At 41.7% G+C, this 27537-nt stretch overlaps 1 protein-coding gene across 3 annotated transcripts in view; it reads left to right on the forward strand.

Moving 5' to 3' along the window:
* The window catches only part of KIF20B (kinesin family member 20B), a 69380-nt gene extending 42355 nt beyond the window's left edge, over nt 1–27025 (forward strand). Inside the window, exons 21-33 of one of the 3 annotated variants that reach the window (XM_074959045.1) lie at nt 1182–1304; nt 1835–1895; nt 2385–2510; nt 2801–2937; nt 6232–6387; nt 7587–7763; nt 12299–12424; nt 13838–14041; nt 15257–15325; nt 16602–16700; nt 18494–18641; nt 25030–25172; nt 26831–27025. In XM_074959045.1, the coding sequence (XP_074815146.1) occupies nt 1182–1304; nt 1835–1895; nt 2385–2510; nt 2801–2937; nt 6232–6387; nt 7587–7763; nt 12299–12424; nt 13838–14041; nt 15257–15325; nt 16602–16700; nt 18494–18641; nt 25030–25172; nt 26831–26908 (1647 nt within the window). In that variant the 3' untranslated portion in view covers nt 26909–27025. The remainder of the gene's footprint in view (nt 1–1181; nt 1305–1834; nt 1896–2384; nt 2511–2800; nt 2938–6231; nt 6388–7586; nt 7764–12298; nt 12425–13837; nt 14042–15256; nt 15326–16601; nt 16701–18493; nt 18642–25029; nt 25173–26830) is intronic. The other 2 variants (XM_074959046.1, XM_074959047.1) reach the window with 2 other exon arrangements.
* Nucleotides 27026–27537: the final 512 nt, after the last annotated feature.

Genomic DNA, 27537 nt, shown 5'->3' on the forward strand with positions numbered 1-27537 from the left:
AAGAAACGTGTTTCTTTTGCAGATTAAATGTAGGGCTCTGCTAATCAAATATTTTCTCTTAAATATATCTTTGGTTATATGAATTGTTAAAGCATTTAATATTAAAACAATATTTTTAACTTCTTTAGATTTAGAATTCTGAACCTAGAGTAAAAGTGAACCTGAAAACTATTGATACAAAACTTGTAAACTACTGAGAAAACTACAGTAACTCATATTTTGACATGTAGATATTGAAAAGAAAAACAGTCTTGCTAGTAGTATGTTTGCCATGGGTTCAAGAGGACTTGAAAATAATGGCGAATCAGGTTTCTGAAAAGAACTTTCCAGACTAATCTAATCATGTGTCACTCTGGAATATGTTGTTTTACAGGACTAACTTTGGGACTTTCCGTTTCTTAAACTGATGGAAACCAGACTGTCTCTGAAGATAACACATTGATTGGCCTTTTGGGGGGAGGCAAAGGTTTATCAGAAAGGGAGAGTGCTAATTTTGTTTCTCTTGTGGTTAAAAATGAAGGTTACAAATTCTGTTGATCTGTGAAAGGAAATGAAAGAGAATAACTTCTAGTTGTATTAGTGACTAATATGTAACTACCAAGCAGTAGCATAATTAAAATGGAATGCTTACTGCAAGTAATAGCCGTTTTGCATTTTAAATAGAGGCTATAGTGTGGAGTCTTGCACTAGTGGTTAATTACATGTATTGCTGCCTGCCCAGGATAATAGCGCTTCTTGTCCTTCATCTAACCAGCATCCTAAATATTTAATGCTGAACCACTTGTGAAGCGTCAGGAAAGGCTTGAGATCAAATGTCAACCAAAGCCTCTTTTTAAAACTCTACCGTTTAAAATTAAAAGATTAGCTTCTTAGTTCTATACATATAGCTGAAATTTTTGCTTGACAAAGCTACCTGCATTGATATCAGTTGAATACAGTAAATCTTCCCATTCAGCGATCGGACCTCTTTCTTAATTAAGATGAAAATGTAATATATTGCACCTGCATTTTTCAGAATAATGGAGAATTGTCTAATTATTTGAAAGCTTGTCATGTAATCATATTAAATACTATTCGTAAATACAATCCATTTATGCCATCTAAATCTAAAAACCAAACCGACATAGGACAATTAACTGTGGACTTTTGCTTATCCTTTTATGACACGGTCTGCTTTGCAGGTGTGCACAATGCGTTCCAAGGAGAAATTATTGAGAAGCAAAGTTAATGAACATGAGAAAACTAAAAACCAGTTTGCTGAGGAACTAGATATGAAACAGCGGACAATCCAGCAACTTAAAAAGGTATTTTGAACATTTCTTAAGTTTTATAAACGACTTGATATGCCCTCCATTTGTCATTTGCTAATTATCAGTTTCTAATGATATAAGAAGGTTTCTAAGCAGTAAGGCAGTCACAGGAAATAGGGTAAAATAGAACTAACCATGCTAAAATTAACTTAATGGACAAGAACATTTTTAAGGACCTTCTCATAATAGTGCCTCATCAAATTGCCTTTGATAGAACTAAGTGTTCAGTACATATATAGATGAATGGACAAGGCCTGATCTGCAAATATTCTGGCTTGAAGCATCTGGATAAATAGTTGAAGTGCCTCAGTTTACACCTTCTCTTTTTCACCAGTAGACTGGCTGTGAGAATGCCCCTCTTTGGTAGATGGAAAAGCTACATATTCCAGATTTCTTCACTCTTAAGTATCAGCTTATTGTTTAATAAAGCTCTGAGTGAGACTTTCCAGACTCTTACCAAATGCCAATGTGCATCTTTGTTTTCAAACGTATTAGTACTAATTTCCTTTTGATGTACTACTTAGGAACTATTGGGTAATGAGCAGATAGAAGAAATCTCAAAACAATACCAGAATGCATGTAAAGGTAAGCAATAACCATTTTTGTTCATATCCTGTCATGAAATGGCAGCATAATGGGTTCTTCTTGTGTAAATAATTTTCTTAAAGGGTTTTAATATGTTCAAATTTTAAAAATATTGTTTGGATGGAACAAATTCCAAACCTAGTATTTAAAACATTCAGATAATGAGCTGCTGTTTTGTTTAGCCCATGTCAGTTGGTCTATTAGAAAGCAAGAAGTTGATGCAAAGGATATAAATCCCAAACTCTATCTCCAAAAATAAAATGAAAAAGGATTGTGGGCTTGCTATACCCACACTTATAACGTTTTAAAAGTCTGAGAAAGTGTGAGAGCCGCCATTTTAATAAAATCTCAAAGATTAAAATGCTGACTGGTTAATGATAGTTAAGGCTGCAATTTTGTCACGGAAGTCACAAAATCTGTGGGGAATTGGGGAGGGAATGGTGGGGAGAAGAAGGAGCCTCCTTTTTAAATCTATTCTTAAATCTTCAGATCTGCGTGCAAAAGAGAAAATAATTGAAGACATGCGACTGACATTAGAGGAACAGGAACAGACTCAGCTGGAACAAGATCAAGTGCTAGAGGCCAAATTAGAAGAGACTGAGAAATTAGTTTCTGGTAAACTACCTATCTAAAGTATGAGCAAAAGCATACTTTTTAGATGCTTAGGAACACTTCACCACTTTTATCATTGAGTTTGTAACTATTATATTGGACCAAATCCAAAACACCATTGGAGTTTTGTTTAAAGACTGCAGGATTTGGCCTAGTGGTGGCTTTTCTGCCATATCTTTACTTTGGCATTAGTTGTGACTGATAAATGTGGGAGCTGTACTACAAGAAGGGTGTAAATGTGGTAAGCTTGAAATTGATGCAAACCACATTATTTATTCTTGTATTCTGACTAGAATTGGAAGAATGGAAGCAGAAATATAAAGAGCTGGAGAAGAGTAATAGCGAGTGTCAACAAAAAATAAACAAACATGAGGACAAAAACATAGATGCAGTTAGTGGAGAACTAATCAGTCTGCAAGAAAGACTTAAGGTAAAATTTGGTGACCTAATTTTAAACACAGAGAATTAAATTTAAAGCAGGCAAGTAGCTATATCACCTCTTTCTTCTTTGAGTGATCGCTCATGTGCGTGCTCGCCATGTACACCGGTGCCGGAAGTTTTTCCCCTATCAGTACCCGTAGGGGAATGCCCCTAGCGACCCCTGGAGTGGCACTGATATGGGGCAGTTTAAGGGGTGCTGCGTGCTCCCCCCCACATTCAGTTTCTTCTTGCCACCAGTGAAGGTGCTTTGGAACTGCTCCGCTGTAGCTTTCCCTGTTTGGACTTTGTTTAGTTCGTAGTTAGTTAGTAACTGTAGTTTAAAAAAAAAAAAGGGGGGGGGGGGGGAATAAGAAGTATAGTTAGAAGTATGTCCAGGTCAGGGCATGCCCCGCACCCTGGGCTTTAAGTCATGCAACACTTGTAAAAGACCTATGCCTGTGAGTGATCCGTATGCTGACTGTTCATGCTGTCTGGGGGAAACCCACCTCAGTGACTGCTGCAAAATTTGCAGATCTTTTAAGCCTCGGACCAAGAAGGAGTGGGATATCCGGCTCCGAGCCATTTTGATGGAGTCGGCCCTGACCCCAACACCTCTGCACTGCTCCGAGTCAGCACCGAGCACTGCAGGATCAGTGTGCAGCAACCCAGTGGTGCCTTCCACCAGTCAACACCGCTTCCCATCCACGAGACACTATAACATGATGAAGAAGAGGTCTTCTCCGTCAATGCACCGGGGCAAGGCTGGGGGCAAGACTAGACTGCGTTGGGCAGCTCTCGATCCCCATTGACCTTGCAGCCTCCGATTCAAGTTGACCGGAGTAGCCCAGCCCTCTCCGAGCCAACCTCCCCGGACGCCAGTGGCCACATTCAGGTGCCCTCCATGCTGGAGGCCCTGCAGGCAGCTCAAGACTATGTCAAGGTTATGTCTCTCTACCAGTATCGGTTGCACTGACGTCAGCGGCTCCCCGGTCCAGAGCCAAACCGGCACTTGGACCTCTGCAGTTGCCGCCCGGATGGTACTGTTCACAGTCGAGGGAAGGTTTCCAAAGCCGCTCTCCACACAGTGAACATCCCACTCGCAGCCCGCACCAGTCCCCATCAACCCCCACCAGGTTGTCTGGCTGGGTGCCAAGCAGCAGGGGATCCAGGCACCGCTCTGCCTCAAAGGATCGCAGATCTCGCAATCACAGTGTGCCCTGCCAGGACCGGGACAGATGGCACCAGAGGTCGCTGACTCCGAGAAGCTATCATAGCCCTTCGCGGTACCAACGTTGATGCCGCTCTCGCTCTTTGTCCCGGTCGAGGTCCCCACCACAGCACCACTCCCGCAGCCCAAGGTATAGATTGCTGGGAACCAGCCATCGCAGATCTGCCTGTCGGAGCTGTTTACGGAGCAGACGGTACTCCCACTCCTCCACGCCGGGTTCACGGTCCCAAGCCCGGCACGGCTCGCGACGCTGTCACTCATTCCCATCCTGGAATAGCGGTAGATCGTATGCCAGCCCAGCCTCCCTTCGGAGTCGACAGTCGGTGAGTCTGCTCTGACGGTGCCACAGCAGGTGCAGTGGCACCAGGGTCCCTGGCCAGTGCCCTGGTACTAATGGGTCCCGTGGGCCCCGACGCAGCCCTCGGTGGTGGCTCTCTCAGTGGCTGGAGCCTTGGAAAGACTGTCAGCCTCCCTCTATCAGCCCCCAGGAAAGGGTCAGCAGAGCGCGCCTCCCCAGTTCCACGCTCAGAAGGGGACCAAGTGTTGGCACCTGCAGCACTGGTGGGGATACAGAGTACCGCATCCCCATCCTCATCCTCCCCAGATGAGGCAATCACAGCACCTCCTCCCACTGTTCCTCAGGAGGACACAAAAGCCCACCAAGAACTTTTGAAAAGGGTGGCATCAAGCCTCAACCTACAAGCTCAGGAGGTGGAGGAACCCTCAGACTCCCTCTTCGATGTCCTCTCCAGCTACAGCGCCAACCAGGGTGGCTCTCCCCCTCCACGAAGGGGTGGCAAAGATCTCAAATGCCCTGTGGCAGACCCCAGCTTCCTTGCCCCCCATCTCTAAGAGGGCAGAACGAAAGTATTTTGTGCCCGCCAAGGGGCACGAGTATCTGTATACCCATCCTGCCCCCAACTCTCTAGTGGTCGAGGCGGTCAACCATAAGGAGCGTCAGGGCCAATCCGCTCCTACCTCTAAGAATAAGGACTCGAGGAGACTAGACTTACTCAGTAGAAAGATTTATTCCCTCTCAAGCTTCCAACTGAGGGTGGCAAACCACCAAGCCCTGCTGGGCAGATATGACTTTAACTTGGGGGGCTCAATACCAAAGTTTGCGGACTCCCTTCAGGAGCGTGATAAGAAGGAGTTTAAGGCTCTGGTTGAGGAGGGCACAGCTGCCACCAGAGCGGCACTTCAGGCAGCCTTGGACGCGGCAGATATGGCTGCAAGATCTATGGCCTCTGCGGTATCCATGAGAAGAGCGTTGTGGCTCCTGTTGTCGGGTTTGTCCAGAGAGGCACAGAGCTCCTTGCAGGACCTCCCATTCAACGGCAAAGCCCTGTTCACGGAAAAAGCAGACGTGAAGTTACATGGTCTCAAGGACTACCGCATGACATTAAAAACTCTTGGTCTCTATGTCCCGGCCCCAGCCAGGGCCAAGTTCAAGCTGCAGCAAGCCCCCAGTCAGACCACCCACTCCAGATACGAGCCCCCTTATAAAAAATCAAGGAACTATAAAAAGCACCCACAGCGGCAATCTCAGCTGGGACCCTCCAAGCACTGGAAGGATTACCAAGGGAGGTGGTGGAATCTCCATCTTTGAGGTTTCTAAGGCCGGGCTTGACAAAGCTCTGGCTGGGATGATTTAATTGGGGATTGGTCCTGCTTTGAGCAGGGGGTTGGACTAGATGAGCTCCTGAGGTCTCTTCCAATCCTAGTCTTTTATGGTTCTATGGTTAGCCAAAGTTATGTACACTGGTGTAGATCAAACACAAATGTTTATCCCATAATACCATTCCAAAAGTCTTTTTTTAGAAACTTTGTGCTATTTTTATAAGTAAAAGAGAGTTTATTTCAGGAATATGCAGGTATCCAGTTGGTGGGTTGATATTTCTTTGTTTTACTATTAGGTTTGTCTGTCTTGTCCTAAAAAATGTAACTGGGTGTCCTCCCTACAATATGCAAAGATTGTCAATTTAACGTCAGCCTAACCTTGGAGAGCCTTCTCCCTGGCTAAGAAAAGATTTATACCTGATTTATACTCTTTAAATTTTTGATTACTTAATGCAGGAAATTGAAGAAAAGTATAGAACTGATAGAAAGAAATGGGTGGAAGAAAAAATGGGGCTTATAACTCAAGCAAAAGAAGCTGAGAATCACCGAAACAGAGAGATGAGAAAATTTGCTGAAGATAGAGAACGTCACGTAAAGCAACAAACAGAAGTGGTGAGTAATAGACCATCTGTTCTAATTCCCATGATGTTTTAAACAGGTTTCAAAGAAGTTTAAAGGGCTTGATCCTGCAGAGTGCTTCCTGTGAGGTATCCTAACTCTTTTAAGTTGAGGGTATTTGGAACTTCAGAGGACTTCTTTTTTTCTTCTTTTGTCATTTTACAGGAAAGTCAGGATCAGAGGTGCTCAGTTTGTAGTGTTCTTTATCATACACTTACCGTAACTATTAAGAAACATCTTAGGCATAACAGCAAATGAATCTATGTTGGTTCCTCCGATGTTATTACCTCCCCAGTTACATATCGGTGAACAAGGAACACAAAGACTCAAAGTTGCACCTCTTGAGTTAAGTCCCAAAAGGAGTCCTTACTTGAAAATGTACTGATTCCTCAACAGAGCTGAGGAGAACTCCCATTTAGGAAACAACTTTTCTAAAAGAAAATCAGTTATAAAGGGCATGGGGGGAGAGACTGTGGAAGGTTGAAGAGAAGCTAATTTTTCAGCCCAGATTTGTAGCAAAATCTATTATAATTGGTTTAAAATACAGTTTGTAATAGTGTGTATGGGGGGGAGAACATCACTGTTTTCCCATCCATACCACTTTCACAGCAGGGCTGTGGTACCCATTGTATAAATAAGATCTAGTGATAAGGCTGATACTATTCCACAACGTGGGTGGCCGCTTAGGCTAGCCACCTGACTATGTACTTAGGGGTTCGGGTGCAATTGTACTCAGGCAGCAGCCCAGGCTGCCATGGACGCACCTGCTATTTTGAGATGCTAGCCTGAGCAGAGTTGGGAATTGCATCTCCTAGCTCAACTGTAGATGAACCCTTAGTTTACTCTTCAAATTTATGTTGGCTAGCTTGTAAAATACTCATGAGAAACAGTCAGGTTAGTTACATCAATAGTTGGAGGGGCTTTTTTTACTGAAATTCTGCTCTTGAAAAGAGAATGTGGGAACAAGATTTATTATTTAAAACCTCTTTTGTTTTTATACACTGTCAAATGAAACTAAATTACTTGTTTCCCTTTATGAAGTAGAATACTTACGTAGGCTTAATTTCCTAGATTAATAGGGTCTTTCTTTTTGAGCATAAATATAATAGTTAATCATTTGAAACCACGTACTTGGGACAGTTCAAATTGAAGGTGTTTCAAGGCTTTTCTAATCACTTTCCATTTTCGTTTAGGAGAAGCTTACTGCACAGCTGGCAGAAAAGGATAATGACCTGCAAAAGTGGCGTAAAGAAAGAGATCAGCTAGTCGCAGCTTTGGAAGTACAGCTCAGTGCTTTGGTTTCTAGCAACATTAAAAAAGATAAAGAAATAGAGGAACTGAAACATACCACATTAATGGGTTCAGGAAAGGTCAGCCTAATTCTCCTTCTGTTCATTTTGATTTGTTATCTATTAGTTCTGTATAGCATTATCATATTGTTGCAGTCTTGATTTCAGAGCTATGTTGGCTTCAAATATTTTCAACATTTCAGTGTTTAAGAGCAAATTTAAAAAATTAAAACCAGCCCCATAGCTTGCTTTGGAAATGAACTGGCATTAGTGGTGGGTGAACTTCCAAAGGTTCAGTGGTTCAGAAAAGCATTTGAAGTTTATCTGAACTCTGTGATCAAGAAACTGAATTGGAAATCTCCAACAGGCTTTCTTATGAAACTTCTAGTATTTTCTTGGACTACTCACCCTGAAAATTCCATGAAAAATAGCCTTTGTTGGCTTTTCATTTCCATCTCTGGTCCAGGCCAAGACCAGGAGGCACAGTGGCATGACAAGGAAAAAAAAAAAAGCAAAAAACAAACGAAAGAGTTAACCCAACTTTCAAATTAAACTCGAAATAAAAATTCCAAACATTTGTTATTTCCTTTGCTTTCTCAACTTTCTGTTTTGGCCAGTGTCAGAAACGGAACAAATCCTGTTACAATGCATTTGTAAGTCTTAAACATGAAAAGTGGGAACTAAATTAGGTTGACATTTGATGGCTGTTTGGTGATTTATTAAATCAATTGATGGGGTCTCAGTCCAGTTTCTTGAGGACAGGTATTCATGTCACAAACCACCAAGACAATTATCACCTTTATTGGCAGTCCTGCCAGAGAGGTTATGAATGAAGGGGTATGGGGACTGAACTCATTATACCTCTATTAGGACTGAACTGCATAGGCAGAATAGCATGAGGAAGATTAGGCTGCTTCTTCCCACGCTGTATGTGTTTTCTGGTACTGTGACAGTTCTCAAGTGCCCAGGACTGAATCACCTTGTTAACCACTCCTGTCTCCAGCTTGAGGAAGACTTGCTTGTGCTTAACTGGGTTTCTGTTCCCCAACACACCTCCAATCTGTTAGCCACCCAAACAGTTTCCTCTGAGCTATGCCAGCCCTTACTTTGTCTTGCAGGTTAACAATAGGTGCACCTCAGTTCCCGAGCCCCTTTGAAGCATCCCCCTCATAGTGTTCATCCCTTTATCCGCTGAACACTCACAGTGCTACCAGGTCTGCTGTTCCCAAAGGAACAGGGTATTCACCAGCTTGTTTGATTCAATTCAGGATCAGCTCCTTATAACACCGAGTTGCATTTCTAGTTAAAACTATCATAAGTTTCTTGATTTTTTGATAATATTTAACAGATACTGAGGAAGGATAACGGAAACGGAAGGGGTACATATAAAACAAAATCAACACTTGATTTCTGGAGACTAAACGAGCCCCCTTATAAAAAAAAATCAAGGAACTATAAAAGCACCTTAATTTAATAGCTAACCTCCTGTCTAAAGCAGTCTTATCTTGCCCAAAGCCTTTTTGCAGCACTTCCAACCAAGGCTGGTTGTGATACTGTTTCACGAATGTAATCACACAGCCCAACTACTTCCTAGGTGCAAGATAACAGAGTGCTTTCCTTGCCGCCGCCACCCCCCCCACCCCCACTGTAGTCCAGTAAACGTTTGAAGTGTACTCCTAGAAAACACTCTTTTCCCCATGCTGTTTTTCTCTTCCTGATAATTCTTACAATCCTTAATCTGTGTCAAACTGTCTAGAGCGGCTCACAAGAGTGAGTGCTAACCGCAGGGTAGACTGTCAAGGAACAGGGCACAAACCCTAAACTGATTGATTGTATATTCTATAATTAGTTTTCACCGACCAAGTGAGAAGTGTGAACTCCTAAAGGACTATAATAGCCTCAGCGTGAAGTCAGACAGTCCTCTTTGGCACTCTGGTCTATCTTGCCACCCAGGCAAGCCTTCCTTTGTGGTAGATTGTCTCTTATGCCAAAAAAGACAGTAGTATTCCGGTTACGCCCAGTACCAAATTTCTAAGTACAAATTCTTTTACTTCGTAAATTCTCCCACTAAAATCAAAGACACTCTCTAGCCAATAAAATATCAACTTCTCCACTTATGAAAACCCAATCTCTGTAAATGCCTATTAGAAAAGTTAGGCTTCAGAACCTACCTAGATAGTTAACTAATAGAAGCTCTATACTCAAGAGCTGAGGAGACCAAATTCCCCCTCTAGCAGCTTCTGTAGGTCTGTGTGAATGGAATTCCAACTCAAGTACCTCTGTTGATCTGAACTCTAGCAGTATGGTGCAGAGAGAGGCATGGTCCTACAGATAACTAGGTTCCAAAGCATACAGGATTTATAGGATAAAACCAGTACTTTAAATTCCACCTGGAAATTTACTGGACAAGTGTGCAACTTGCAGAGCATTAGTGTTGCATGACAACCTTGGGATTATGGACCCTCATCTGGAAAATGGAAAGTATCTCTAAGCTCACACCCCGTGCTGTACAGTTTTGCAGCATCTGAGTGTATTCCCTTTTAGTTTACTTTGACACCTCTATCAATGACATGGCTATAAAAGACCAGACCAGTGGTCCATCTAGTCCAGTATTTTCTCTTTGATGATGGCCAGCACCGGCTGCTTCAGAAGAATGTGCAAGAAATGCACTAGTGGGAATTTCAGAATAACTTGGCCACAGGGGAAGTTTCCTCTTACATCCATGTAACAGGTTTAGCAACCACCCAAGAGCCCACTTGTGACCTGGGGTGCCTCTGCAGTGCTCTGCTAATAATTTCTCCCTCAAAAAGCTCCTTATACGGACTCCACCCGCTTTTTCTAAGGTCAAAATACCACTCCAGATCTGGACCACCTGGGTAGCTAAAGAAGTGTAGTTCAGCAGGGATTCTCTGTTGGTCTTGTTGATACATTTTGGTATCCAGACAGAACTCAACCAATACATTTTCGTTCATTGATCTGGTCAAATTTCTGGTGTGAAGGAAAGCGGTCAACTCTTTGTGTCAGAGAATGCCTCACATGTTTGTACAGTGTGCAGCAAAATGGTGTCTGGGCCTCAAGGTACCACGATAATACAAATAATTTATTGTAATCACAAAATATCTTTGCTACCCTAGAGTTTCTCCAGGATGGCTGGCTAGAATCCTACAACCAGGCATCTTTAGAAAAGTGGATTACATCCCTAGCAGCTTTCTTTTATGCAGGCACATTGGACTTCCCAACTGAGTGCCCTCGGGTACCAAGATTCATCAGAACTCCCAAATTAGATAAACCTGGGGTCAGCTTTTATAGTTGCCATTACTTCTAAAAGACAAATTTTGAAATTAGTTCCTCAGTCTATACAAGAACCACTCTATCTTAAGGAAAAGGTTATTCTGATAGCTCCAGAAACCTTTGGCCCGGGGCAAGTTCTTGTTCCCACACTTCATAGGAAATAGTTCGCCCATCATTTTTGTTCCAATCTTGAACACCCCTTTGGAAGATTGTAGCATAAGAAGGTATTCCTCGCGCTCTAAAGATGATATATCTCAGGCATGCAGCGTACATATGCCAATTGTACCCTTTTCATGATTACATCCAAAAAGCCTTAGAACCTCAAGGTTGCCGCAGGCAAAATGGTAAAATCCTGCACCAGTTGGCACACTACGCATCTGGGAAACCATTCACTGAGGGAATCAAGGTTCCCTCCAGTGGCACTGTGGGAAGAAAGTGTCTGAGCCTCACCTGAGGGAAACTTGCAAAGTAGATTTCCGTACCTCTGCAGAGGCATCCGTTGGTACAAAGGTGCTACTGGTTTGTTCCCAAATAATTCCTCAAGTTACAAAGCTTTCACTTTATAGCATGGAAACTTCATGTTCCTTCCTATTTCTGCCTACCATAACAACAATAGTTTAAATTCTGCTTTATCCTTCTACTCACTAACCCTCTCTTCTTCTGTGCATTGCTGCTTGTTACTGCCCATTTGGTGTAAATGAGGAGTGAAGCTGGGCAGCAGAATGAGAAATTTCTTACCTGATTATTTTCTTTCTGTTAGCAGCTTCTAGTTCATTGAACCCAATCTGGTAATTTGGTAAATGATTGTTACACAACTTGTAAAAATAATAATAATTTTTTTTCTCTGAAGGGAGACTCACACATACAGTTGCTCTAAGGTTAGTTTCAGAAATTTCAAGTTCTTGTCTTATTGCTATTAATTGGTTGCTGGCGTGAATCTGCACCTTTGGAAGAACTTCTCTGGTGGCCTGAGCTGAAGAGCAGGACTCAGTCCTGGACCTTCCAGCAACAACATAAAACCACCTCCAAATTCCCCAGGTGGCAGTCCATTACCCATTTGTTATGAATGAGGAGAGAAGCTGCTAACAGAAAATTATCAGGTCTGAATATTTTCATGGTATAGTAATAGTGAAATGTTTCTTACAAAAATAAGTAGCTCTGGAGATTAACTGCATGGGTCTTTTGAAATGGTTTAATATCTTCCTGCACAAACATTCATGAACTTAAACGTATTGAGCTTTTATATTGGAACACATAGGTAGCTCAAACATAATTCTGAAGCTTACACTCTAACATTGTTGTGACTCATTCTAAATCTTTTACAGTTTAAGGAAAAACAGAGAGAGAATAATCCTATAGCTGGACAAAGTATCCCAATAAGTTGCAATGAAGTTAAAGACAATCTATTATCACAATGTCCAAGCAGTGTGTCTTCATTAGATGAAACTGAGGTTGGTATATAACTTTCTTTTAGGTGATATGTGGTGATAAAGCTTTTGTCTAATAGACACAATAAAGCTAAAGAAATTATCTGTATAATGTTTTAAAATAGCAGTTCTCAAACTGTAGTCCACAGGCCTCTTCCTGGTGGCTTGCGGAGAACTGACAGGTCACTTGGTGCTGGTTCTTTGTTTCTAGCTGCTTCAGGGGTAACCAGGCTTTTCACTAATGCCTGTGGCTGTACTGACAAAAGCAATAAGAGCCATGCTAAAGGGAGGGAGAGATTGGTGGTGGGCAGTCTCCTGGATCTGCCACAGACTTGGTGAATCCCATTACCCCTTTGCATGTTTATAAAAGAAGTATAATACCTACACTTCATGGGATCTAATTAAGGACCGACTGTGTTTGCAAAATGAGTGAGTCTTAGATGAGACTTTTTTTTTTTTTAAGGCACTTTAAATGGGCTACACTTAAGGCAAGTTTGATACGCCTTCTTCAGATCCTGTGCAGGTTTATAAGATGGACAAAAGTCCCAACTCTCATTTAACTTGACCTTTTAAACTGCCAACTCTTTACTAACATGACATCTACATAATGAGTGATATCATTATAGATCCACCCCTAGTTTTGGAAATGAGAAGGTGCAGGGATTCTTACTAGACTACTGTTCCTGGATGTGTGCTCCATCTTCTATATCAGCTGTAAGTTAGGAACCCTAGTGGGAGCTGTTAGAAAGAAGGAGTTTTAACTTTCTTCCTTCTTTTCCTCAACCTCTGAGCTTTCTTGCTGCTGGAGGGCAGCAAGGTCTCAGTACCCTACACCTCTACCATCTTTGCTAATATAGAAGTGTGGAAGGGTCTGCTATTCTATCCCTTCTCTAGCCTGTTTTCAGCTTGTCCTCTCCCTGAATAGCTCCTGTCCTTGGCTAATTTCCAAGTAGCAGTAGAGTGAAACTGATGTGATTCTAATGAGCTTTGCTGCTGCCCACAGGATACTGAGCAGCAGCAGCACAAACTTTCCAGTCATGTTACTTACTCTCTATTGTTGCTTCGGAAAGCAGTAAGCAGCTATAAAGCAAAGCTGGAGTTGTCTGTATCCCCGAGGAGATGACTCAGTAAGAAAGCACTGCACTGGGTTCACATTTGGAAACTTAAATTTGCAATCATGAAGGCTAGAAACTTAATTTTTTTTGTTTTTCTTTTAAAAAAAAAAAAAAAAAAAAAAAAGAGGCTTACATTTTACAACAGTTGAAGATGTAGGCTCCCTCACATGCCATGGCAAATTTCCCAAATGCCAATAGCTACTGAGTGTGTGTGGATCTTTTCTAGGGCTATGTTAACTTTTTATTTTTCATATCACAAAGTTATTTTAAAGCTTGTTTGACAATATTTTTGTTCTCTTTAATTCACCCCATGTGTCTGCAGGACCATTCAGACATTGTTCTGGACTCTTCAGAAGTATCTACAGAAAACGGGAAAGGTAGCAGGTTTCCTAAACCTGAGATGGAGATTCAGTTCACACCTCTGCATCCCAATAAAATGGAGGTGAAACACCAGGGCAGTGCCTTACCAGTGACTGTTAAAATGCCCAAGACAAGAAGGAAAAGAAAGAGTAATGAGCTAGATGAGGTAAGTCCTACACTGAACACGAGCTTTTTAAAATTTATAGTACACAATTAGATCTATTACCGTGATCAGTTTTTGTGTACCTTACTGTACTGGCAGTGGAATCCTATCTTAAAATTGAAACACATTGTCCCTTGTGAATCTGATTTGTATTAGAGCCAGCTAAAAATATTCCTAATGGTATGTTCTGATATATTTAGCCCAAAACATGACTTTAAATGCATGTAACATGATGTTAAAAGTCTTTGTGTACCATATAACTCATATTAGCTATGCTGAGGCAGTTGAGGGTGGGATTACAGTGGGGAAGTACAGTGGTGATTTAAAACTGTATGATACACACGACTTGTGATTAAATGTGTGGTAAGGAGAGGTGCTACTGCTTTGGATTGTTTTTTTGTTTGTAGCTCCTAAACTGTGGCTTTAAAAATATGTAAAGGGTATCTAGTGCTCTGGATGAGCATCCTTTGTGGTGGCTTATCTTTTAGGGTGAAACAAAAAATAAAAATGTTCTCCAGCTGTGCAGATCAGCTACACAAAAATATCCTTTATTTTGTGTAAGTATTTGACTCTGTCTTCATTTACTTAAGACCTGGGAGTGGTGGCTGACCGGGCTTTCATTTCCTGAAACCATCCTGCCTTTTTCCTTTTCTACTTTAGTCAGAAGCAATTGTAAAATAATGACCAAATGAAAGAGTCAGTCTGTTAAAGCTAGTGCCAGATTGTAATATGAGAGCCAGGCCACACACCCCCCTGGGGCAACATCATGGTACCTGTCAGCCAGTGGCAGCCCTCTCTTGTGAGTTTGATGTAGGTCTATCTTAGCACTTCTAAAGAGTCCTGGGATTGGTTGGTGGGCAGGAGGGGGCACCACTCATAAAATATGGCTGTGGGTGGAAGCAGGCTTTTTCCTGAAAAAAGGGAAAACTTTGTGCTTCATTAGAACCTTTCATCCAAGAATCTCAAAATGCTTGTTTCAGCACACTGAGAAATAGGTAAGGAAAGTAGAGGCTTCAGTTCAGTGACCTTGGAAATGGTATTAAAAATCACAATTTCTATATTTTGTTGTTTTCAAAACCTAAGTGCAAAAAGTAACTGTCGAAGACTGTGTAACTGAACATTGAACTGGAATTCTGCATTATAAAGTATTTTGGGAAAGAGAATATCCACAATTGTCAATTAAAATGACTTCTGTTTCTTCAACCAATTTTCTTCAAGAGCAATATGCTTTCAAGCTGCTGGACAAGCAGATGTAGAAATAAGCATACTTCTGAAGGCCTTGGTCAGGTATTGAACCTATTTGTCTGGTATAGATGAGCAGGTTTCATCTAACATAGAGTTGCTGTAGATGAGTACTTTAGAGATCCTTTTATACCAAAATAGTCCCTCTTCATACCCCTTAGTGTTTAGATAAGTCACAATAACATTACAACACCACTGAGCTAAAATTCGTTCCTTCTAGGACTATTTTCTTATCTGAATTTTATTGTTACCTATTTTTTTTTAGTCTGGACAATTTTCTATTCTAATATACTTCCAATTTTTTTCTAAATTGGACACAGACCAAATAGGAAAACATAAAAAAAAAAGTCAGTCTTCAACAAACCTGAATATCCGAGTTAAAAGTACTGAATTATTTTGTTTTTATTTTTCTGAAACTTCCAAACCATGATTTTACAGACACAAGGTTGAAATTAGTGGATAAATGTCAGGCATAGCTGGTGGTAACATATTTTCAGACTAGAAGAGGAGAAGGAAAAAACTCCTTAGATACCTAAAAAGTACATGTATGAGGGTTGGTTTTAGTTGAGACTTTTAACAGGTTTAACATTTCAAATTAACAGTTTAACACAGGCTTCCATGTTTTTAATTCAGCAACTTCGTTCTTCACCTTATTTAGCCCTTCATTCCCTGCACAATTAGGTTTGCTTGGCAGCCCATGTACCTGAAATCACTCCTATGTGTTCTGTCTTTCTAAAAGAACCCAGCCACGAGTAAGTGTTATCAAAATCCCATGCCAGGATTTTCAACTAATATATTTGATTATATCTTTTGGTTGGTGCAATCTTGCTTTACACAGATCTTGAAAGAAAGTTTATTATACACGGAAGTGACATCACATCCCAAAATAGAAGATGCCTTACACTGACAGCTCAACAATGGTAAAATGCTACCAACCTGAATTTACATCAGGAAGCTAAATTTACATTCATTTATTGAGTGACTTCAAACTTTAGTTTTAAGAAATTTGACAAAAGAACACCCATATAGATGAAATGGTGGAGAAGAAAAATAGCAAATGTCAGAATGGGATAACTACCATTATTTCCAGTTGCCTTTAATTCAGAAGATTTAAACTTTGATTTAGGTGTGAATAAGTACCGTATCTCTATTATGTACCACTCAGGAAATGCTGGCTAGTAGCTCATCAATATCTGACTATAGCAATTCAGATGTTGGCTGCTTCTTTAATACGCATAACACTGCTACTTCTCCCGGAAGAAATTTTGTAAGCTGAGATGCAAACTGCAGTTGAAGTTTAGCATATACTTCATTTTCTCAGGACCTTGTCAAGAGTGAAAACAAGAAAAATGCCACACCTACTGCTGATGTTAGTTCACCTATAAAGTCCAGTTCTGCTAAAATGAGCAAGAAGAAAATGGTTTGTTTTATTCTGTTCTTCAAGTTGGTTCGGACATTTTATGTGAATATAGATATATGCAAATAATTAAGAGGCTTTGAAAAGGAACGTTTTTCTAAGCAGTATTTCTGCTTTATGTATATACTTGTCTGGTATCTCCACACCATCTTATGGTGCCATCCCATCAGATTCTGCAAGTGAGTCAAAGATGGTAAATCTGTATTAGGCAGGGAGATCTTTAACGAATACCTCTGTTGCACAGCTTCTCTCCTCATTCATTACTCATGGGCTAATGCCCCTCACCTGTGGAACTTGGAGGTGGTCCACTGTTGTTGCCTGAGGCTCCAGGGATAGGCTCTGCCCTTCAGCTCAGGCCTCTCCAAATTTTCTGCCTCCAATGGTGGCACAAGTTGGTGGTTCAGTTTCTCCCAGCCACTTTGTTTTAAAACCTTTATTTTTAATCATTTTTGTGCAGCTGTGACTTTAATCTTCCTCCTCCTCCTTCCCTCAATTGGGTAAATAGCAGCATAATGTTTTCAAACACCTGGATCTGCAACTGGAGCACCACCTTTTCAGACTCCTCTGCCCCCACTGAGGCATGGCAGAGCTGTCCTGCAAACATCTGGCTTAAATCTAAGCAGTGCTCCCGACATGAGGCAGCCCTTACAGGCTTTACAGAGGGTGAATTTGCCCTGCCTGTGGCAGTCAGCTGACACATATCCCTGAGTACCTCTGATAATTTTTGTGATTCTCTCATTTTTTTCTATTTATAAAATGAGTTTCTCTCCACTGTTGTTGTGCTAAGAACTCTCACAGACAGAAGAAAATGGTTGGCTAGATTAGTAATGATAATTGTAATGCAGTATCATCTACAGGCCCAAATCACGTCAAGTTAGGAGCATTTGAGGTAGGTGCTGTGCAAAGGCATAGTTATACACAATCACACCTAGTCCTGGATTTGTGTAGACCAACCTTTGTGTCTATGTAGCAAGAACCCCAAGATCCCCATGGACCCAAAGGTGTGCCTAAATGGATCCTATGGAAGAATCAGGCCCTAAATTAAGTCAAGAAACAACAAATGGGCAAACGGGAATGTTCTGTCCAGGGGAAACCCTGAAACTAACTAGACACAATGCTGCCTAATACCCAATAACAGTAAAATTGCAGACAAATACCTTCCCTGAATCTTTTAGTCATAATAGAGCAGGTAAAAAAATTCCAGACAACTGTGGGGTTTTTTTTGTTTTTTTTTAAGTTCTGCCTTACAATTGTTTAATGTTGCTGAGTGCTATTAAACTGCCACCATTTCCCACCATATATTAGGGTGAAACAATCCATGTATGTCCCAATAATTGTTTGGAAGGTACTTTGAAATCCTCTGAAGTGCAACAAAATTGTGTGGTGTTAAAGCTCTCCTAGAGTAAGTCTCAATATGCACACAATACATGGAGTGAAATCCTGGCCCCTTTGAAGTCAATGGGAATTTTGCCACTGATTTCAGTGAGGCCAGGACCCCTGTTTTTTATAATGTTATTTATATCTTGGTGGATTTTTGTGTTGCAAAACATTGTTTTGTTAAACTCTGATGCAGCCTGAATATTCAGATTGACTTTGCTATGCATATTAGTACATACACAAATGTCCTTAGTCCTCAAAGGAAGGGAACAGAGTTAGGTATAAATTAATAACTGCAGTCCATATGTAATGTTAAAAAGTAAAAATGAGCCATCTGATTATCAAACTTAATTTGTGGACTAAAAGATAAGTGAAATTGTGGTTCTCTACTTAAAATATTAACTAGTATTTCTGTTTAGATGGCCACAACACAATCATTTAGAAAGGAATACCCCTTAAGAAAACAAGTATCAACTTCAAGTACAAAGTCAACTCAGAAAAAAGATGGAACCCTACAAAAGCTTGGAGATTTCTTTCAAAGTTCTCCTACAATTATTCACTCCAAAGGTTTGTATAGTGCAAACTAGAAGACCTCTCTTTTTCTGTGATTCCTATTAGAAAATGTAGGAAGGGGACAAGTGGCTAAAGTAATATATTGGCTTGCAAATGTGGCATAGTAAATGCTTCACAAATGCAATGTATGGCTATTTGTTCTGCAGCCCAGGTTCTTCCACAATTCTGGACATCTGGGCCACTCTCCTCTCTGCAGCTTGCAAAGGTTGATCAACACTTTGGCACATGGTCTGGCCACGCCCCCTCTGCTCCTGCTTGCTGCCAGTTTCTCTGCTGCCGCAGCAGTAGACAGTGACAATTTCTTTTGCTCCTGCCCTTACTACTTCTAATTTAACTTTTCTGCCCAGATATTTGGGCAGTGGGGAGCAGTTGTTCTACTCCCTCGGTCAGTTAACCCTCCAGGGGTTTAACCCTCCCCGAGCCTCTGCTGCAGTGTCTCCCTTCTGGCTCCTCCGCCCCTCACAGGCATGGCAAAGGAGGCAAGAAAGTACTGCGTTAAATCCTAGCAGTGCTCTATATGGAGGAACCTTCCCAGGCTTGGCAGAAGCCAAATTGTGCCCAGTCTGCACTCAGCCTTCTGTCCCTAACTCCGCTAGGTCCCAGGGCTGTGAGGCAGGCAGGCAGGTGGAGTCCCCTACACACCGAGGCAGCTGCTAGTCCAACTGGGGGAAAATGGGCCAGGAACACTAGTGCAGAGGAAGGAGAGGCTCCAGATCCAGAAGCAAAGAGGACCCTGACCATCATCTCAGGAAGTAAGTCCACAGGGACCCCTGCAGAATAAAGAGGGGAGGCTTTTTGGGCCACAACTCCCTCTCCTCCCACCTCAAGTCTTAAAGAGGGTCCTGAGCATTCTGGGGAAAGAAACAGGTCTTCTAATCAACCTCCCTCCCAAGTCAGCCAGGACGGCTTGGATAATGAATTCCCACCCCCCTCCCAGGAGAGGAGGATTCTGAGACAGACCTCTCAAGAGGGCTCCAGGCCCTAAAGAAAGTAAGCCACAAGAGGCCTCACCAAAGCCACCGAGACCTTCTGCATTCCCAAAGCATGCAAATAAGATTACCCCAAAAAACAAACAAACAAAAACCTAAAAATGGAAAGCAAAAACCCAAATAATCTGGAGATACGAGTCCTTTGACGACGACGACGACGACTCCTCCTCCTCTACTGAGGAAGGCAAGTTACCTGGCTCTGAAACTTGAACAGGCTTCTTTAAGCCTCAGTGTAAATTTCTCCCTTCAAAATCCTCCCCTGAGGCTGCAATATCCCTTCACTCCTCCTTCGAAGAACCAGCCTGATAAGGGCAAGCCTATTAACAAGAGCAATCTCAGGCTCTATAAAATTCAAGAACCAAAGAGCTCTATTGCTGAGACACCAAAGGTTGATGCTCCTGTAGTATCCCTCACCAAGGACATGGTTATTCCCTCCGAAGGGGAGTTCTACCCTAAGGAACCCATGGGTAGAAAGATGGAGCCCACTCTCAAAAAGGGCTCTGAAGCCACCTTCACCACCTTCCTGAGTGTCCCTAGCAGCAACCTGCTTTGCAGAAGCTTCTCATTTCTGACTGGAAGCTCTCAAAGCCTTAGGGTGATCTCTGTCCTTAACTTCGGCTCCACTTTAAAGAAACTCTCTCTAGCAACAACAGCATTTGCAGCTGAAGCCTCAGTGGATGCAATGAGGTTCTCAGCCTGAGCCCGAGCCATGGCTTCTACCTCATTAGCCAGGTACCACCTATGGCTTCGACCTTGGAGTGTGGATATTCACTCTAAGCGGCTCCCAAGATTGGCCAAGTTTACAGGCTCCCTCCTTTAGGAAAAAAGCTGTGATACAGTGGTGTTTAACAATGCAGAAAATCCAGACAATCTCTCCCCTCCCCACTAAGCGCCCTTGGGAGACACTATAGACTGGCCTTCAAACAGAGGCACTCCTTTACTTGTCAGCACAGAAGTGCCAGCAAAGGGGCAACAGATTCCCAAAGGGACAACAGTGGAATCACAGTCCAAGGGGAAAGTCCAGATGAACGTCAGCCACACACAAATCCACTTGGACGGATCACATAAGCTTCCTCCCAGAGCTGAAGCTAAGGGGCAGGATTTCCCATTTCCTAGCGGAATGGTTTTCATACACCACTGACAAGTAAGTCAGGGAAATAGTGAGCCAGGGATACTCCATCAAGCTGCAGGCTCTGCTCCATCTTTTCCTTCTTGCAGTCACCCAGCTTCAACGACCCTGTAAAACACAATCTGATCCACAACAAAATACATCCGCTTCTGGATATGGGAGCTATAGTGTTCCCTCAAAAGAAAGATTCCCCAGGTTCTACTCCATCTTCTTCATTGTACAGAAGTACAGGGGGTGGGGAGGTGTCAGAGCCATTCTCAACCTCAAAAGTCTCAAGTGGAGGAACAAAATAAAGTTTCTGATGGAGACCCTGGCTATGGTTTCATCCTTCCCCCAGGAGCACTTCTTGGCTTCAGTAGATCTAACTGACTCATATCTCCATATCCCCATCAGACTGTGCCACCACAGGTTTCTGAGGTTCGCCTCCAGCAGGAAACATGATCAGTAGCGAGTACAGGTCAAGTAGGAGTGTTTGTCCCCCAGGGTTTTTAAAAAGGTGGGGGTGGCAATAGCGAGACTCAGGTTGCAGGGAATTCAACAGTACCCTCGAGGACTACATGATCTGAGCTCCATCACAGTCAGCAGCGCACAGGATTTTCCAGGAGCATGTCTTTGTCAGTGCCAACAAAAGTTCTCTGGTTCCATCCAGGAATTTGTTTTCTTGCTCCCGAGTTGCAGGAGGCCTACTATAGCACTATTCCTCCAACTGCTATGACTCCTGGTGTCGTGCATAGGGATCACTCCATGGGCACAATCACACATTAGTATGAATGCTTGAAAACTTCTAAAGATGTGGGACCACACCCAGAACATCAAGTACAGGTTCTAACACAGATGTTCGACTCCTTATAATGTTGGTTGCCCTATAACAGGTACTGCAAAAGCATGCCCACCTGTCTTCCAGATCCTTTGGTCCTTGGAACCAATGCCAGCCTGGAGGGCTAGGGAACTCATTTGGAGACCCAGGGCATTTAGAGTGAGGAGGAAAAGGGTCACAACATAAAGCTCGTAGAGCTGAGAGTAATTAAGCTAATTCTGCAAAAGTTCCAGCCCACCTTAACGGGGAACCATTACCTGATTCAATCAGACAATATGACTACAGTCACCTATTTAAACAACCAAGGAGGAACAAGGAGTCCAGCATTACACGCAGAAGCAATGGAAATTAATGGGGTGGGTGGAACAGTTCCTCCTTTCCCTCAGAGTGATCCACATCAAAGAAACCTTAACCAAAAGGCAGACTGGCTCTGCCAGCCCAGGATTAACAACTCCTAGTGGTGCCTACATCAGGAGGCTTTCAGTTTTGTTGTTCAGCTGTTGGGCCTCCCCAACATGTTCGCAAAATTGTATGAGATGCAAAGAGGCCAAAATACTTCACAAGGGAGGCAGGCCCCAGATCCATGGGAACAGATGCCTTACCACACAGTTGGCCACAGGGCATACTTTACACATTTTCACTCTTTTCCACTACTGGGAAAGGAGGTCCAAATACTAAAACAAGAACAGGCAATGATAATACTGATAACTCCTCATTGGTCAAAGATTTTGGTTCTCAGACCTGTTGGAGCTGAAACTTAACCTTCTGTGGAGATCAGATGTCCTCTCATAAGGTCCTCTTCTTCATCCAAACTCAAAATGGCTTCAGCTAATAGCCTGGCTATTAAGAGGGAAGCACAAGAAGGTCTCAGTCTGTCCACCAGTGTCATTAAAATATTGCTTTAGTCTAGGACAGTAGCCGCACTAAACGCGTACTCTTCTCTCTGGTCTAGATTCAACAACTGGTGCCAAGAGCACAATGCAAATCCCAGAAATCCAGGAATGCCAACCATTCTGGACATTCTCCAAGAAGGCATAGACAGAGGCCTTCAGCCCAGGACCATTGCGCATCAGATGTCTGCTCTTTGTAGTGTGTTTTATTTGCAGGATCCTCTGACTCCCTGGCAAACAGTCCACAGGTAACCAGATTCCTTCAAGCAAAGTAGCCAGATCTACACTGGGATCTTCTGCTAGCTTTGAGGGACCGGAAAAGCCATCCCTTCAAGCTTCTGACTTCAGTGTAGGCCTTTAATTTATCCACTAAAGCTGGTTTCTTAGTAGCTGTCCTGTCTGCCAGGCGAGTATTGGAGATGGCAGCAGTATCTATACAAAAACCTTACACATGTTCCATGAGTACAAGTGGTGCTTTTGACACCAGAATCCTTTCTTCCTAAGGTAAATTCCTCCATCCAGACTTCTCAAGAAGTTGTGCTTCCATTGTTCTGTCCAAAACCACAATATCCAACTGAAAAAGGCATGGCACACCTTAGGTGTCAGAAGAATGTCAAAAGTCTATCTGAAGTATACAGAATCTATGAGAAAATCGGGCTCCCTATTTGTGTCTTTCGATCTGAAATGCAAGGGACTCAGAGTCTAAGTCCTGTTGTGGGAAGCCTACAAATCACGAGAGACTTCTGTCCTAGCAAGGATCAAGGCACAAGATCACAAGGCACAAGATCCTTAACACCCTCAAGAGCAGAACAAGCAAGTGTGTCACTTCAGAAATTTGAAAGCTGCCGCTTGGTCTCCAGCATTAAGAACTACAAGGTGGACCTTCTGTCTTCTACAGAGGCCTCCTTTGGCAGGAAAGTGCTGCAGGTGGTGGCCCAGAAATAATACAGACTCTTGAACAAGCTGACAAAAAGGGGAGTATTTCTTTCCTATCAACTTTTGTTTCATATTCCTCCCTACATCTCTTCACCGCTTGCTACTCCCCAAACATCCAGAAGTGTGGGAGATGCTGGCGAGCAAAATAAAAAAATTCTTCTCGATGATTTTCCATTCTGCTAGCAGCATGTCCCACAATATTCCCCACCCTGGACGGCTCATGAGTCAAGGTTGAGATATGGAAGGGTTACCATATGTCCATCTTCTTTGGTCTAATGTACATAGTTGTTTAATCTGTGGAATATTTGTTAATGTTCTGCAAATTTTATAGTTTGGGAGTAACTCGTCTGGCAGCAAACAGAAGCAGAGAAGGCATGGCCTGACCATGCAGTGCCAAAATGCTGATCTGCCTTTGTAAATTGCAGAGAAAGGAGAGCAGCCCAGACATCCAGAATTGTGGGAGACGCTGCTTGCAGAAAGGAAACTTTTGGTAGGAAATTTTTCTGTTCTCTTGAGCATACTTTATCAGTCTATTCTAAGTTTGGCTGTGTTGGATGTAAATGGAAAGCACAACTATTGTTTTATTTTAGCTTTTCTAATTTAAAAATAGAATTACTGCCCAATAAAACATCATAAGATGAATAAAATATTTGCCATTTTTTATTGTTGTTGCTATAGTAACAACATATAGTATGGGATCAATGCCTATTTTATTAGGCACTGTACAAACAAAAAGGACAGCCTCTGCCCCAGGGAGTTCTCAGTCTAAGATTCAGTAAAGATGTAAGAGGTAAACAATAGGGTGGGAGTGCAAGATTATAACTAGGCTTGGAAGAATTAGATTTTTATCAATAAATGTCAGTAAACATTGATTTCACTGTACACATGCAAACAGACAAAATATTTCTTTTGCTGCTAATCTAAATTTACAGATAGACAAAATAAGAAAAATGCAGCTTGAGAACTTATTAGAGTTTGATTTTAAGGATATTTACTATTATATTTTGATGTGTGATCTTGACAACTTGTGTTTGAACAGTTATAAACTTTTAACTTTTTGTACTCTGTCTAATGTCATTAAATTATTGTCTGAGTCCTCTAAGGGAATTTTTTTGTTTAAAAAAAAAAAGCTTTAAAATTGATAACAGTCTAAATTGGAAAAAAAATAATTCTACATGTGCATAAATTTTGTCAAACCAATAAGTCACTATTTTTAATTAAGTTTATAATAGGGCATGATTCTGATCTTTATTTCACCTTGATAGGTAAGAGTAATTTCAAGGAAGTCAGTGGGATTGCTGTACAATTGATAGCAGAATCAAACTCCAAATCTGTCCCTTCCTAGGAAGTAAAAAAATTACTTAATTTCTTAATATGGCCTAATTTATTTGGCACACGCAGGTTTGCTGTGATCCATATTTTCTAAATCTCTTTTCAAAATCAAATGTGTCTGTATAGTAAAGCAAGGTTTTATTCAAACTATTTCCTCTTTAAAAAACCTTTTTCAGCTGTGATTAGAGGAGTATATTTTAGCTTTTTAAATATTCCCTTGATTCCTTCTAATTAATGCTCTTTTTGTTTAAAAATAATAAAATATTGATTAAAATAAAATGTCTTGCAGCAAAGAAGCTGATTGCAACAATAAGCTCCCCCAAATCTACAGAAGTGGAAACTCACAAAGCAAAGGAGCAAAAGCCGAAACGAACCAAGCGAAAGCTGTACTCAACTGACATTTCCTTTCCTTTAGACATTCCTGGTGACGTGGTAAGTGACATATTTTCCACACATGCTGCAGTGAGATAAGTTAACGGCTTTCAGAAAGCTGATTTAAAGGGACGCAGTCAACCTGAGATCTATTCAATTTACAAAAATGAGTTAAAAATTGTGACGTACTTCAGTTCCTCCCTGACTCCACTTTGCCAGTCTTCATGGTTTTACAACTGCATCTTCTTTTTTCTCCTCTTGTCTCTCCTCTCTTTGCAGCTGTTTGCAAGACCTGTATAAATGGGAGAAGCTGAGTTGCTCTAGAGGGAACATAGTGAAAGTGCTGCCAAATGTACAAACTGACCCATTCCTTTCTCTAATCATAATCATTTTGGTGGGGGCATCACAAATGTTTTCAGATTTTATAGTTAACAAGAAGTGATTTTTTTTTTCAGTTGACTGTATCTATTTAAATGTAAAAGGAAAATGATAAATGGAAATGGATACCTATATAACTAATTAATGAATAAGGAAAATACTTTATTTAAACCCTGAGGATGAGACTCTGTGCTGCATCGCTAAGAGTTGTAGCACAGAAGTGGCAACCAAGGGAAGTGGGGAGAGGTGGCTAAGGTGTCTTAAACCACCTGTTGTGTTGTCCTGATCCTGGGCTACTCCAGGGCTGGAGACTCTCCTGGTGTAACTTAGCTTACACAGGAGTACAGGCCTGTCCAAACTATGGAAGTCTCCTGTAGCTGCCCTATGATTTGGAACTATACCTAGAAGCTCCAGTGCCTTGCATGCTGGGACACCACACTGACACATCCCTTCTAGTGCAGTCCCTGACATGTCCCATATGCCAGGGCTTGCAAGAGGGTCCCTGGAGGATAGCCTTATGGCTCTCTGCAGTTCTTGCACTGGAGGAATACTCCACCAGCTAGAAGCAGAGCTTTTAAGAACCCTTTATTCTGCTCTGGTCCTTTTTCCCATTGTGAAGGGGCCAGAGCAGGAGTGAGGATCTCATTCTTATGCCTCAGTCCTACAAATTCCTATGCAAATGAGTAATCCCATTAATTCTAGTGAGAGCAGTCTGAACGGGGAAGGCACAAAAACCAGACTGCATAGGATCCAAGTTGCTGGACAAGCCAGGGAAGGTCAAGGGAAGATTAAACTTTTATTTTTGTTTTGTTTTGCATGTTGTATGCAGTGGTGGTGTAGCCAGGTCTGTCCCAGGATATTAGAGAGACAAGGTGGTTGGTAATACTTCACTCACCTCATCTCACTTTTGTTTTTACTTCTTTACTTTTTATTTTGGTCAGTTAGTGCTAGAAGTTTAGGACTGGAAATTGTTTCCAATCAGAATGGTTTCACAATTTATTCTCCCATTAATTTCTATGCAAACATAGTCTGACACATCCTAGTCCTTGCTAGGATTTTTTTTTTTCCCATGAAATTTATGTGGAGCTCTGTACACTGACCTAAGGCTACTATGGATCCCTTTTTTAAAAAATTCAGTAGCAATATTGTGCAGTTTATTATGAATATAGCTCAGGGGGACACTAGAAAAGTGGTGGGTGTTTTATGCAGCTAACTGCATGAACACAGCCATCTGCATACAGATATCTAGAATCATCTATAGAGTGACATTGACATGATTCCATATTAAATATTTATCTGAGGAAAAGCAAAAATAACTTTCAAAATGTCTCTTTTTTTAGATTGCTATGGATCAAAAGGAAAAGGAAAGTGATCATCTAATCATCAAGCGACGACTGCGGTCAAAAACAGCAAGATAAATGGTCATGTAGAAGCATGTTTATATAATTCTTAATCAGGTCATATTTCTATTGTATTTTCAGTTGATTGTATATAGTTAAAACTGTAGATCCTTTATTATACTCCCATTGCCGCTGTATAGTTTTTCCTTTGTTTTAAACCTTCAGAAGTACTGTATAAAACTGTGAATCCATTAAAGCTGAAATGTAGTTTAAAAAGTTTTTATATCTGTGATTTGTTTTAAAATTTGATGTCTTTTTAAAAGGGTTCAGGAATGCCACTCTTAAGTGAACATAAGAACAGCCACACTGGGTCAGACCAGTGGTCCATCTAGCCCAGTATCCTGTCTTATGACAGTCACCAATGCCAGGTGCTGCAGAGGGAATGAACAGGCAGTCATCAAGTTCCTTCCCCAATCACCCATTCCCAGCTTCTAGCAAACAGAGGCTAGGGACACTTCAGAGCATGGTTTTGCATCCCCGCCCATCCTGGCTAATAACCATTGATGGACCCATCCTCCATGAACTTATCTAGTTCTTTTGTGAACCTTGTTATAGTCTTGGCCTTCACAACATCCTCTGGCAAAGAGTTCCAGAAAGAGTTTGTGCGTTGAGATATTTCCTTTTGTTTGTTTTTAAACCTGCTGCCT

Source organism: Natator depressus, chromosome 7 (assembly GCF_965152275.1).
Source record: "Natator depressus isolate rNatDep1 chromosome 7, rNatDep2.hap1, whole genome shotgun sequence".
Lineage (NCBI taxonomy): Eukaryota > Metazoa > Chordata > Testudines > Cheloniidae > Natator > Natator depressus.